Source organism: Bubalus bubalis, chromosome 22, assembly GCF_019923935.1.
Source record: "Bubalus bubalis isolate 160015118507 breed Murrah chromosome 22, NDDB_SH_1, whole genome shotgun sequence".
Classification (NCBI taxonomy): domain Eukaryota; kingdom Metazoa; phylum Chordata; class Mammalia; order Artiodactyla; family Bovidae; genus Bubalus; species Bubalus bubalis.
Window position 1 is genome coordinate 1,634,170 of NC_059178.1, and position 14,679 is coordinate 1,648,848.

At 41.1% G+C, this 14,679-nt stretch overlaps 1 protein-coding gene and 1 long non-coding RNA gene across 10 annotated transcripts in view; one reads left to right on the forward strand and one right to left on the reverse strand.

Moving 5' to 3' along the window:
• The window catches only part of PIGN (phosphatidylinositol glycan anchor biosynthesis class N), a 107,907-nt gene that overhangs the window by 19,191 nt on the left and 74,037 nt on the right, over window positions 1-14,679 (forward strand). For all 9 annotated transcript variants that reach the window (XM_006064556.4, XM_006064555.4, XM_044934585.2 and 6 more), the window contains 7 exons: window positions 488-612; window positions 1,705-1,835; window positions 3,018-3,134; window positions 5,215-5,255; window positions 8,615-8,674; window positions 9,851-9,943; window positions 10,621-10,676. In XM_006064556.4, the coding sequence (XP_006064618.1) occupies window positions 488-612; window positions 1,705-1,835; window positions 3,018-3,134; window positions 5,215-5,255; window positions 8,615-8,674; window positions 9,851-9,943; window positions 10,621-10,676 (623 nt within the window). The remainder of the gene's footprint in view (window positions 1-487; window positions 613-1,704; window positions 1,836-3,017; window positions 3,135-5,214; window positions 5,256-8,614; window positions 8,675-9,850; window positions 9,944-10,620; window positions 10,677-14,679) is intronic.
• Window positions 8,971-12,812, reverse strand: LOC123331167. The gene is made up of 3 exons (XR_006547676.1): window positions 12,679-12,812; window positions 12,227-12,264; window positions 8,971-9,083 (listed from the first exon to the last, which is right to left on the reverse strand). It is a non-coding gene; the product is annotated as an uncharacterized LOC123331167 (long non-coding RNA).

Below are 14,679 nucleotides of genomic sequence, written 5' to 3' on the forward strand. Positions count from 1 at the left end.
TCATTATGTGGACATTTTTCTATCATACCTTGTTAAGCACAGATGCGAGTCTTGGGACAGTAGACATAGGCTATTTGCTATGTTCCAAGGGAGAGATGATGGTTGAACTAGGGTGCTAACACGGGACGAGAAGCAGGAAAACATTTTAAACTCATGAAGCGTTCCTAAATTGTTGCCATTAGTGCTTTTATTGTTGGCTCGTGTCAAAATAGTTCTCCAGTATTATTAGAATTTCATGAAATTGAGATCCCGTTTCTATAATCTTTTTTCAGCCTAATTATAACACGGAAAATAGCTCACTTGTTTTTTGAATGTAGATGTCTGAACTGACAAGTACTACGTGTTGGTAGGTCCTGAGGATAAATTTAAACAAAATAGGACAATTTAGTTTTTTAGTTCTGTATAAGTTTAATTAAATGTTTTATCAGAATTATTTTTTAAATAAAATTAATGAACTAAAAATTTTTAACTGATTTGTTACATATAGGAATTCTTTCATGCTGCCAGAAACAACCAATCTTTGTTTTCTAAAGTAAATGAAGACAAAATCGTTTTTTTCTTACATTTATTAGGAATAGACACAAATGGACATGCTCATCGACCATCATCAAGGTAATGTTAATGCCATGTTTAATTTCATGGTTTTGAGGGAAATCCCTGTTCTGTTTGAACTTTTAAAGTACTATAATGTCTTCTTTGTAATGATCACAACAGAACTTATATTTTAAATAACTCTAGAATACATTCTAAGTTATATGTAGTATGACATTGTGGCTAAAATCACATGTGCTGTGACCACACTACACATTAATATAAGTAAAATATGTTCTGTATGTGTGTTCCATATTACTCATTTATCAAAGCAGAAAGAAAAAGATTATATTTTAGAAGGATTGTAATAAATTTTGAAACAAAAAGCATTTTTATGATAATATTTATATCACAAAAAGTAACTAGCTGTTCCTTACATTCCATTTAAGCAGTGCTATATCTAGCAGATAATAGTATAAAGTTTTGTATACTGTATTTCAGTGGCACTCCTTATATAAAACAGCAACTGTTTTTCTCACTTTTGCAGAGCATAAGATAGGAAGAATTCATATTATGCTTTTATTTTTCGTTTTAGATTAGATTTAGATTAGTCTAACTGATAGTAAAGTCTGTTAACTTCCAGTAATGAATACCTCATGCTTCTCATCTTTAACACAATGCATTGTCTTAAGTAATAAAACTTATACTAAACCACCCCTTGTTCAACTGTATGGAAAGCTTAAATATAGTTTGTCCAAAATGTATTATATCATATCATAAACACACTAAAGAAAGAAAATATTCTGTAGTTGAAACAGTGATACTTACCTGTTTGGTAAATGTGGGAAAAGCAACATGGTTTACATTATTAGAGACATGAGTTTAAAAGTCTTCATTGTTGCATTTGAGACTTGAAAAGCGTTCAGGAAAGTCTATTTGCTAATCAATACTTTTTTTAAAAAAATTCTGAAAATGATTTCAGATTGTTTTACTTCTTTAAGAGAGGAAAAAGTGTTTTTAACAATCTACAGGGCTCTGATTTAAAAACATTAAGGTTGAAATCTAAAAGTATTTTGGGAGTTATTGACTTTATCATAAATTCATGTTGAATAAATTTGATTTTGCCAAATTAATTAATTAATATAATTTGCTCTTCTTTTTCTTTTTAAACAGGGAATATTCAGACAATATTAAATTAGTTGATAAAGAATTGAAAGAAATTGAGTCTACTGTTAAAGACTTTTATGGAAATGATGGGAAAACAGCATTTATCCTTACCGCTGACCATGGAATGACAGACTGGGGTTAGTCTGTCTCTAAGTGATATATACTTTATGATTAAAGTAGTGGTTAATGTAGCTTGCAAATATTTTAGGGTATTGCAGAGAATTAGATGTCTTGGTATATGCAAAGTGTCTAGCACATAATAGTGTGCATAAAATGGTAGTGTAAAAAAGACTAATCTTATATAGTCTTTCTTTTAACTACGAAAGGAATATATTCTCATTTGACCTCCCAGGTGGCACAGTTGATAAAGAATCCACCTGCCAGTGCAGGAGACAAGAGACACGGGTTTGGTCCCTGGGTTGAGAAGATCCCCTAGGGTAGGAAATGGCAACCCACTCCAGTATACTTGCCGGAAAGTTCCATGGACAGAGCCTGGAGCGCTACAGTCCACAGGCTTGCAGAGTTGGACACAACTGAGTGTGTGCACATGTGCACACACACCCACACACACACACCCACACCCACACCCACACCCACAGAGGGAACCCCCCCCAACCCACGTTTATCTACCTAGAAGTAACTGTATGTGATGGCATAGGGTGTGAGTTTAAGGTGGTGTTGCTGGGGGACCTAGGGCCACTGACCTTGTCCACTAGAGGAGACTGTCCACTCTGCCAGACTCTCAAGGCAGACACAGTGTCCAGAGAGCAAATCAAGGCAAGGTGGAGACGTGGGCCCTGAAGCACAGTGCGGAATTCTGAGGAGCGGGCCCCACTTTATAAGGGGGTCTGGGCTACACCGGCCAGAGTGGCCGGGAAGAAAAGCAGACCGAGACTCTGCTGTCCTCTTCAGAGCAGACCTGGCCTCGGCCGCCCGCCCCAAACCTGGGCAGTTACTCCCCAGAGGAGCCTTCCCTGTGGTTTCTGCCTTCGCTGCGGTTTCTGCCTTCGCTGCCACTCTGGTGGCGTCTCCTCCAAGCCCTAGTTGTTGTTACTCTTAATCTTCTTTCAACCAGAGCCACTCCACGGATGTTCTGGTTTTTCTTTCTGCCTGTTTGTTGTGATGCTCTGATTTGCCTGGAGAGTATTTTAAAACTAATTGTTAAATAGAGATGCAAGCTTTTGGGAGTGTGGTGGTGGAAATTAGCTCTTTATGGGTCAACCCTTTACAGCGAAGTATTAAAAAATATTTAGGTTTAGGTTAATCAGGTATAGATTCATCTTTATATACTTACATTGTTCTTTGTGTCTTATTTGTAGGCTCCCATGGAGCTGGTCATCCTTTAGAGACTTGTACTCCTTTTATCGCTTGGGGAGCTGGAATCAGGCTTCCCCAAAAAGTGTCAGCTCAGAAATTTGATGACTCATATTTGCAAGGTAGGTATGCTTACCTTTATTGTTTTTATGAATGTGACATTTTAAAATTAAAGTTTAATTTTAAAAAATGACTTTTCAAATTATAGCTTTCATTTTGTTATTTGTGACGTTACTATTTCTGTGTATTAGTTTTGTATAGTTTATATTATTTCATTTATGATATTCAGCTTAAAATACACATTATTATTTGCCTTATGAAAGTTCAAGTGTACTATTCTTTTTTCACAAACCTTATTACTCTAGGACTCAGATTAAACCCTTGGCTTAGATCTTACCTGCAAAGACTATCAATCAGATAAGCCACACATATGTCACAATTTATGTTTCAAAACTGGGCAGACTTTGCCCTGTCTCTAGTACTTCTGAAGGCTTTCTCTGTTGCGCAAGCCTCCTTGCGCAATCCATGATAAAAAGGAATTTCTTTTTCCTTGGAGCTCTGGTTATCTTGTAAGGTAAGGGTCTTTTTAGAATTTCAGAGCTTTTACTGATTGGACAAAATAAATTCCTCCCAAGTGTCCTTCTCTGGATTAGTTGTGTCAACTCATTCAAAGTACTTGTTAAGAATACAGATTTTTTTTAAAATTACAGATTTCTAGAACTTGTCACTAGATATTTTGATTCCATGAGTCTGGGTGAGGCCTGGAAATTTTCTTTTTAAAACCTTCTCCAGGAATGTGAACTCACAGCTGTATTAGGTGTTTCTACTAGAAGACTTTTGGGTTTGTATAATAAAGTTTTCTTACATGTTCTGTCTTTTTTTGAATTTTTTGGAGATATAATTCTCATATATAAAATTCACGTTTTAAAGTGTGTAATTGAATTTTTTTAGCATGTTCACAAGGTTTTGCATCTACTATGCAATTTCATTGCTCTCCCCACCCCACAAAAAACCCTTGTCCATTAGCAGTCGCTCCTCACTCCCCTCCCCATTGTATGTGTATAAATCATATTCTGTTCAGTCAGCTTATGGGCATTTGGGTGGTTTCCACATTTGGGCTATTTTACAATGATGCAGTGAACCTTTTTGTATGGGTATGTGTTTTTATTTCTCTTGGATAGATTCCTAGGTGAGTAATAACAGTCATATGTTTATTTTTCCAAACTGCCAAACTGTTTTCCTAAGCAGCTGCGTCATTTTGTATTCCTATACTCTGTGTTAAATAGGTTGTTTTTGTTGTTGAGTTGCTCAGTCGTGCCTAACTCTTTGAGACCCCATGGACCATGGCCCACCAGGCTCCTCTGTCCATGGGATTTCCCAGACAAGAATATTGGAGTGGGTTGCCATTTCCTTCTCCAGGGGATCTTCCTGACTCAGGTATCAAACCCGCATCTCCTGCTTGGCAGGCGGATTCTTTGCCACTGAGCCACCAGGGAAGCCTGTTAAATGGATTAGATTGAGTCTAAGTAGGAGCTAGGTTAAATGGTATGTTTGTACTTAGGAAACAGAACTTTACTTTGGCAGTTGATTTCAACCCACTCCAGTATTCTCGCCTGGAGAATCCCCATGGACAGAGAATCCCGGCAGACTGCAGTCCATGGGGTCACAGAGTCGGACACAACTGAGCTGCTAAGCACATGCTGCTCTCACATTTGGAATCAGTGGTGGCAGGAGCATCAGAGCCAGAAACGTTCATGTATTTTGCAAGCAGCTTCCGTTACAAAAAGGAACAGCTTAGGTTGCCTGCCGGTCGGGCGGCTGCCTTAGTAACCGGGCGGCTGCCTTAGTAACCGGGTGGGGCTGTCGCTGCCGGCGTGACACCTGTTACCATTGTGCCTTTTGTTTCCATCTTTCCTTCCTTAGCCTTTTGATGTTTTGAAACAATTATCCCCTAATGAGCATTTTGGAAGTTTAATAAAGTATTACAGAAAATATCAAATATATTTTATTGAGTTACTCTTTTAAAATTCTAGTTTAAAAAAGTTTGCAGCTCTGCCTTTTTAGCACCCTTGTGGTTCATACTTGGCTTAAAATTGACTGTCCCAATACTTTCTTTTTCCATTGACCACCTGTAAGAATAAAATAACTTCTTTTTTTTTTTAATTCTTAACATCAGCACTTATGTTTATTTGTATCTTTCAGAATGGAAGTTGGAGAATTGGAAGAGACATGATATTAATCAGGTATTCATTATATTTAATCATGTTCAAATTTAATTTTCTCTCCTATAAGAAGTTTAGAACAAAAAAATCTGGGAAAGAAAATTGTATTAAAGATGATAAAAGATTTTTCTAAAACACTTCATTTACTAAGAGAAATCCTGCTAGTGTGAATATTTTCACCCTGAGTAATCTTTCTTTTGGCAAAATAAAGCAGCCTCAAATAAAACTGAAAGGAGAAGACTTCCTCCAAACACCACTGGCTAATTACAGACTTATGACGCAAATTGAAATGTGCACGCCTGTTACATTTGTGAGGCTTTTTGCCATGGGCGCCTTGCTCAGTTGTTTCAGCGCAGATCTAATAAAACCCCGTGGTGGGTTTCTTTCCTCTTCATGTGTCAGTTACTGTTTCTTTTTTATTAACACAAGTTTTATCTTTAATTCTACCCCCAAATTTTTACAAATGCAGTGGGAAAAAAGTGACAAGAGTATATAGATTAGAAACCTTACATTATAGGAGCCCTTACATCGCAGGAGACCTTATGTCACGGGACAATGCCGGCCGATCAAATAGTTAGACCGGCAGCCTCACCTGAGATAGGAAGCACAGAATTTTCTTGTGCTATGTAGATAGCTGTCTGCAAGTGAAAGGCATGGTATCGTTGGTGTGTGTCCTCCAGAATGGCAGGAATATCTTACACCTCCTCCAGGTCACCTCACACGTTCACCTCAGAAGCTGGCTTTCCTTACTGTGGAGGATTAACCAAGGCCTGGGGTCTCATTTTCAGCTGTGTGCTTACAGAAGCCTTTTCTTTCTCAGCATATTAAGAATGGTCTCATCTCTCCAGATGAATGCTTATTACCCAAGCAAATGAAAATGTGTAGAACTGGATAGCAGTCTATTAATTTGCAATAAAAACCACTGTCAGAGGGATAGGAATATCTTGAAGTTCATAAAATAAGAGCATGTATTATTTATAGCCAGACTGGATTGTAATCAAACACTGAATGCCATTGCTCTCTGAACGCCGCTTCAGACCTGCCTTAGACGAGAGTTCTGCAGTCATCCCTTCCGCCAGTGTCGTTCTGCGTCTGCAGTATGTTTAAGCCCTGTGCAAACATCAACACTGACGCTCAGCATTGACATACTAACATTAAACTTCATGTGACAGCCATAATGGTGAAGAAAAAGGAGACACAGTCCCTCCCCTAGGAAGCTTATAGTTTAGGAATAAGACGGATTTTACATTTATCTTTACTTATCATACAAATAAATGTAAAATTATAGCAGTGATAAGTGCGGCAGAGGAAGCCTGGGAAGCCATGAAGGCGAAGAGCAGATCTGCCCAGTGGGCTGTGTGGTCAGCAAAGGCTTCCTGAGAAGCTGAGGCCTGAGCCGGGACTGAGCCTGAGTAGAGGAGGCCAGGCCAGGGCAGGAGGCGGGAGCTTCGCAGGCCAAGGGGCAGCGTGTGCCCAGAGGTCTGGGAGGGGGCACATGCCATTTCAAAGGACCCTGAAGAAGGCGGGTGAGCAGAGCACAGACACCGTGGCTCAGCGGGAGGTGGAAGGCAGACGCCGGACCGTGCAGGGCCTCGTGGGCCTGTGGAGTTCATCCGTAAGCAGACGCTGCACCGTGCAGGGCCTCGTGGGCCTGTGGAGTTCATCCTTAAGCAGACGCTGCACCGTGCAGGGCCTCGTGGGCCTGTGGAGTTCATCCTTAAGCTGGAGGAAGCCCTCCTAGTGTTTGAAGCCTAGGGAGTGGCATGATCTGAGGTTTTACGACAGGGTCGTATCTCTGTTGGAGGACAATTCAGAGGCCAGCAGTGGAGGCTGGGGAAGGAGAGGGTGCAATCAGGTGGCCCAGGGGTGTTGTCAGTTTTCTGTGAGATGGGGCTTGGTAAAGAGGACGTAGATGGTGAAAGTGAGACAGACTGAGTGCCTGGGACGAAACTCCAACTTTAAATGAGGGCTTGAGAAATCAGCTCTGAATGTTCATTGGAAGGACTGATGCTGAAGCTGAAACTCCAGTACTTTGGCCACCTGAGGTAAAGAGCTGAGTCATTGGAAAAGACCCTGATGCTGGGAAAGATTGAGGGCAGGAGGAGAAGGGGACGACAGAGGATGAGATGGTTGGATGGCATCATCGACTCAAAGGATGTGAGGTTGTGTGGACTCTGGGAGTTGGTGATGGACAGGGAGCCTGGCGTGCTGCAGTCCATGGGGTCGCAAAGAGTCGGACACGACTGAGTGACTGAATGAACTGAGAAAGTAGAGACTGGAGACTCTAACGGCGGGGTTACAGAGACCCAGAGGGGGTGGTCTACACGGTGCCGAGTGGTCGGATCATTATAATCACAGCAGCGTCTGCAACCGCTGGTTAGTGTGGGATTATTACACACCAGTACTTTATAAATTGTCTCATTGGATCATGCCATAATTCTGTAAGGGAGAAACTTTTATTTATTTTTTAACTGACAAGGAAAACTGAAGCATTGGAGAGTTGAAATAACCTGCCCAGGGTCTCAGAGATCACAAGCAAAGTGTTTGAAATTGGGCATTCTGACAGCCAAGCACTTGACTGCCTGAAACATTATCGGGACTAATACAAAAGCAATCAATTAGATGTAGAAAATGGAGGTTATTAGTTCTGTAGTGAGTGCAGTCTAGAGGATGATAGAGTGAAAACAAGTTAGAGCGGCCTGAGGACGGATGGGGAGGTGAGGCCATGGAGACTGGACGCGTGGACTGCTCTTCTGGACACTTGGACCTGGAGCTGCTGCTGCTGTTGCTAAGTCGCTTCAGTCATGTCTGACTCTGTGCGACCCCATAGACGGCAGCCCGCCAGGCTCCCCCGTCCCTGGGGTTCTCCAGGCCTCCAAAGCCGTGCTCGAGGACTTGTGTCTAAAGAGCCTCTTATCCTGCTTGATGCCTTTTTCTAGACGTCACTGACTGGCCAACCAACCTCCTTCTGCTGTATTCTTTCTTTAATTAATATATAATATATGTGTATATATATATCTAGTTGAAGTCTACTTTTGCTGTTTATATTCTGTCTAGTAAGCATCCTTGTCATAATACCCAAAAACTGTTACATTAGATGGTCAAGCTTTTAACTGGTAGAATAAGTAACTTTTTTGTTTTATATATTTTACTTTGGGGGCTCCTAGTGATTTCAAATTTAGGTTTTCATATGTTCATGTACCTCTAGCAAATGACATTTTTTTAAAGATCAGTATCTACTGTGCATGGAATAAGTATTTGATGATAATGGATTAAAATGGATATCATGGTTATCTTTCAAAATACAGTTATACAAATTAAATTACTTCATGTCCTGGTTGATCTGCTGCTGTCTTAGATTTAACTTCCTCTGTTTGCAGGCTGATGTTGCACCGTTGATGGCAGCCCTTATTGGAGTTCCCTTCCCTCTTAATTCAGTGGTAAAGAGTACAATTTTCTTATCAACTCTCAGAATAAAAGAAAAATTATCGTACAGTCAAATTTACTTTTTATGTGTTTCTGAATCCATTTAAAGAAAATCTATTACAAAGATATTGCTGGTTTGCTAGATCAGTGCTCCAGAGGCTCAGGACAAAGAAAGTCACTGCAGTTCCTTGGCAGAGCCAGTCTGCAGGGTCACCGACGCGCATCGTGCCTGTTGCACTGTCTGTTCCTTGACCCTGAAGCTGCGAATTCCAGTGCTTGTTAGCATTCGAGTGGTCCAGCCTGGGTTACTTGTCTACCCTTCAGTATGGGAAGGCAGGGGACCTCATTAGACCCACTATGCTCCGCCTAATATCTCAGCTTCCAATGGAAATGTTTTTAAGATGGGAACTGGATGCTGAAAACCTAAAAGACAAACAGAATCCATTCTCATCAGCTATTCTTTTTAGCCCTTCAACTCGAAGTTTAAAACAATAATATCTGCCTCAGAACTCTGCGTCATTTGACCCCTGTAGTCATAAATGTGTGTGTATGTCTATAACTGAAACCAGAGTTGCAGAAAACAGCCTCACTTTTACGTATAGTGTAACAGTGTGGAGCTTTCCTGGTCACTCAGTCGGTAAAGAACCTGCCTTCAGTGCAGGAGAACCCAGGTTCGATCCCTGGGTCGAGAAGATCCCCTGGAGAAGGAAATGGCAAACCACTTCAGTATTGCCTGGAAAATCTCATAGACAGAGGAGCCTGGTGGGCTACAGTCTGTGGGGTCACGAGAGTTGGACAGATTTAGCAACTAAACCCTAAGAGCACATACTCCTGTTACTCCTGTTTTTCTTACGTTTTTTGTTTCGTGTGCTGGCTGTGGCCACCATAGTAGCTCTTTGTGTGTGCAGAGCGTTTAGTTCACTGCCTGCCGTATAGCAATCTTTTGATAAAGTTTAGGTTTTATTGGACTTAATTCATCTCTTTTGCTTTATTTATTTTATTATATGTATTTTGTGAGAAAAGTAATAGAACATTTTTCAGTTATGATTTAAAAAAATATTTTTTAATTATTCTAAGAATTTATTTGTCCATATGTCTCATCTCTATTGCTTCCCTTGTAAGTCTGTTTTGTTTTATAATAACCTGAGCTTTGTTAGTGCTAATATTAAGCCAGTGTTTATTATTTACAGGGAATCATTCCTGTGGATATGCTTAATACCTCTGATCTCTTCAAAGCAGAGAGCATGTTTACAAATGCAGTACAGATTCTTGAACAGTTCAAGGTAAAACAAGACCACACACAAATATGGACATGATTCCAATTTTAAAACTGAATATATCTTGTGAAAATATTTGATTTTGCATTTTAAGAAATGATTTTCATAATTTATTATCTTTAAATTGTTTGTATTTGACTAATGTCCTGAAGTTTCACATTTCTGAGATGCACTTTTCATGAATCAGTTTGAGGGTGTAGAATTAGCTCTGAGGAGCGTCCCGAATTGGTAGATATCACATATGCTTATAAAGACTACAAACCAAGTCTCTGTCGATGGAATCTGCCTTGTAGAAGTGGTTTTAGAGATTGCAGCATTTCATGTCATTCTGCATATATTATTATTTGCATTAACAACTTAAATAAATGACCATTTAACTGAAACTTGCTGTGATTCATAATACTGTTAATGCAGCATGGCTTATTTTGTTTCCTAAGAGTTAAAAAGTATAGCTTAATTATATGACATTTTGCAGGCTTGATATACTTCATCCTCAGCTTGTTGTAATGGTACTATATAGCATTAACATTTTCTTTAAATATTTATGAAGTAGGATACTAACACAAAATTCCATTTATTTCTATCGCTGAGGAACCATTTTAATGGATATTTGTATTTCGAAATGAAATTAGTTCATTTTTTTCTCTTATCTAATATAAAATATTTTCACGCTTGGTTCCCAGGTAAAAATGACTCAGAAAAAAGAAGCTACTTTATCGTTTTTGTTTACACCATTTAAGTAAGTCTCATGTTTTTTATTAACTTGTAGGAAAGAATTTTTCATTGAGTTTGAATGCTTGACACAATAGATTAGGTTCTTAGAAAACTTGTCTCTTTTGTGTACATTAGTGTCATATACCAAATGAAAGCCTTTTCTGTTGTTTTACAAGTAATGAACCAGGTGCTGTAAAGCTTTGAGTGGCTCGTAGAGGGGATACAGGGGTGTAGAAAGACAGGAAGCATGAAGGAGATAAACTCAGCAGGGCTTGACTGGGGAGGGGTGCGGCTCTTAGCCTGGCCGAGGAGGGAGATGCTCATGCCGTTCTGGCTTACAGAAAGAGAGGAGAGCTGGCGTGAGAGGTGAGGCTGGAGGCTACTGAGCTCAACTTGCATTTGAAGATACGTGAATGGGTTAGAAGTAGGGCTTCGGGTCTCACGAGAGACGCGAGCTGGGAGGACATCGGAGCCATCGGCATAAAGATGGTGCTGGGAACCACTGCACATGCAGGAGGCCCAGGCTGAACCCATGAAGTGAAGAGGCCGATGGTCTGCTTGTGGGAAACACTGACAGCTGCTTGGGCAAAGAGAAGAGCAGGTTTTGGTGGGCAGCAGATTTTGTCCTGTCCTAGAAAGATGTGCTTTCCTTGAACTGGGAACGGGGTTATTTGAGACAAAACCTGGCTGACCCACTCGGGTGGGCGCCTCCTGGGGCGTCGTGTGCAGTTAGCAAGGATTCCCATTGAGTTAGGAAGGATTTTTCTCTTGACCAAAATAAATACAATTTGTTTGAAATATGGGTAGTAGGGATGTGATTGCATGACTTCACTGGAGTTGTTTTTGACAACTTACACAGCATGCTAAGTTGCTTCAGGCGTGTCCGACTCTTTGCGACCCCACGGACTGTGGCCCACCAGGCTCCTCTGTCCATGGGATTCTCCAGGCAGGAATACTGCATTGGGCTGCCATGCCCTCCTCCAGGGGATGTTCCCAACCCAGGGATCGAACCCACATCTCCTGCATCTGCTGCATTAGCAGGCAGGTTCTTTTCCACTAGCACCACCTGGGAAGCCCATCTTCTATAGTACTAGTGTGTGCTAGGTCACTTCAGTTGTATCTGACTCTGCAACCCATGGACTTTAACCCGCCAGGCTCCTCTGTCCATGGGATTCTTCAGGCAAAAATACTGGAGTAGGTTGCCATTTCCTTCTCCATACAGCACTAGTGGTCAATCCTAAAGGGAATCAACCCAGAGTATTCACTGGAAGGACTGAGGCTAAAACTGAAACTCCAGCACTTTGGCCACATGATGCGAAGAGCCGACTCATTGGAAAAGACCCTGATGCTGGGAAAGATCAGGTCAGGAGGGGAAGAGGACGATACGAATGAGATGGTTGGATGGCATCACTGACTCAATGAACACGAATTTGAACACACTCAGGGAGATAGTGAAGGACAGAGAAGCCTGGTGTATGTAGTTCACGGGGCTGTAAAGAGGCAGACACGACTTCGTGACCGAACAACGACAGCAGCACAGCACGGGTGTGGCAGCCGCGAGCCAGAAGCCCTTACCCTCGGACCACGCGGTTACGAGTCAGCGGGGCAGCTTGCTTCCGCGCGCGCGTAGGGGAGCAAAAACAAAGCGAAATTAGGATTTCACAAGTCAAAACTATAGAATATAATGACATATATAATAATGTTAGTGAAATATTATACTAATTACATATGTCAAAGGTAGGGTTATCATTTGAAGAGTGTCCCTAGCTGTAAGGTCATCACATATGCTTATAAAGACTATAAGCCAAGTCTTTATCGATTAGAATTAGAGTTAGAATTCTAATCCTCCAATTAGAATGTTTCCTACAGTATATCAGAGAGATATCATATGCATCTGTTTACTAATAACATAGTAGTATAGTCAGACCATAACTAAATAAATATTTTATCAATTCTTGGTATGAAGAAAATGCACAGGACGTTGAAAATAACAGCTACCTTAGATCAGCAACCTTAGGAAGACTTACCAGGGAGATGCTCTTCTGCAGGAGGTTCAAGTGCATGTTGCCTGATTTCTTCCCCTCGGCCCGGGAGCTGACCGTGACCTTGCCCTGCTCGGAAGCTCAGCACCTGCCTGGCAGTCACTGCTAGCTTTGTGTCAGCTGGGGGCCTGACAGAAGGGCTGATTCTCATCCATTGGCTCACCCATCCTGCCTGCAAACTGTTCTGGCTGAAAAGCACCACGTGTCAAAAGCCTGCAGCATGACCAAAAAAGCCCAAGATAAAAAAAAAATTAACTTATGAGGAAATAGATAGTTGAAGGAATAGCAAAGGACTAAAAATACTAAAATCTTGAAATCCTCATAAGTATCTGAGAAGCTGTTTTATCCATAACACAAAAAGTGGCTCAAACTTTACAAAAGGAGGAGTACAGGGTGCATTGTTTAAAAATGGGAAATGTGTCTAAAACCTCATGGAATGATAAATTGTACAGGAATGAGGAAAGGGGAGGCCAGTCTTCCAAATTAGAACAGCAAGTAGACCTCAAATGAAGTGAAATGGATTTTCACTAATATATGGATTGATGAGGAGCTAGCTAGAGGAAACACTAGAAGTCATCATTTCTTCATCCCTCTTGCAGTGGAAACTTTAGGAAAAGGAAACATTTCAAACTGTACAAGAAAGCATGCTTACAGTGTGCGGCAACCGAAGATGTGACGTGATTTGGAACAACTGAGGGAGACGACTTGGTCAGAGCAGACATAGGGAGGGGTTCATTTCTGTATTGGGAAGCTGAGAGTTGAGAATGATGGGGCAGAGATTTATTGGTTGTCATTATGCCCCTCTGTACTATTTATTATTATTAAAAATTATATTTGTGTATATATGTGTGTATGTGTGTGTGTAAGGCACTTTCAGTTCAGTTCAGTTCAGTCTCTCACTCGTGTCTGACTCTTTGCGACCCCATGGACTGCAGCAGGCTAGGCTTCCCTGTCCATCACCAACTCCCGGAGCTTAATCAAACTCATGTCCATTGAGTCGGTGATGCCATCCAACCATCTCATCCTCCATCATCCCCTTCTCCTCCTGCCTTCAATCTTTCCCAGCATCAGGGTCTTTTCAAATGAGTCAGTTCTTTGAATTAGGTGGCCAAAGTATTGGAGTTTCAGCTTCAGCATCAGTCCTTCCAATGAATATTCAGGACTGATCTCCTTTAGGATGGACTGGTTGGATCTCCTTGCAGTCCAAGGGACTCTCAAGAGTCTTCTCCAACACCACAGTTCAAAAGCATCAATTCTTCGGTGCTCAGTTTTCTTTGTAGTCCAACTCTCACATCCATACATGACTTCTGGAAAAACCATAGCTTTGACTATATGGATGTTGGTTGGCAAAGTGATGTCTGCTTTTTAATATGCTGTCTAGATTTGTTGTAGCTTTTCTTCCAAGGAGCAAGTGTAATTTAATTTCATGACTGCAGTTACTATCTGCAGTGATTTTGGAGCCCCCAAAAAATAAAGTCTGTCACTGTTTCCATTGTTTCCCCATCTATTTGCCATGAAGTGATGGGACCGGATGCCATGATCTTAGTTTTCGGTATGTTGAGTTTTAAGCCAACGTTTTCACTTTCCTCTTTCACTTTCATCAAGAAGGTCTTTAGTTCTTCCCTTTCTGCCATAAGGGTGGTGTCATCTGCATATCTGAGGTTATTGATATTTCTCCTGGCAATTTTGATTCCAGCTTGTGCTTCATCAAGCCTGGCATTTCTTATGATGTACTCTGCATAGAAGTTAAATAAGCAGCATGACCCATATATAGCCTTGACGTACTCCTTTCCAGATTTGTAACCAGTCTGATGTTCCATGTCCAGTTCTAACTGTTGCTTTTTGACCTGCATCCAGATTTCTCTCAGGAAGCAGGTCAGGTAGTCTGGTGTTTCCATCTCTTTCAGAATTTTCTTTAGTCCTGTTCAACTCTTTGCTACCCTATGGACTGTAGCCCGCCAGGCTCCTCTGTCCATAGGATTCTCC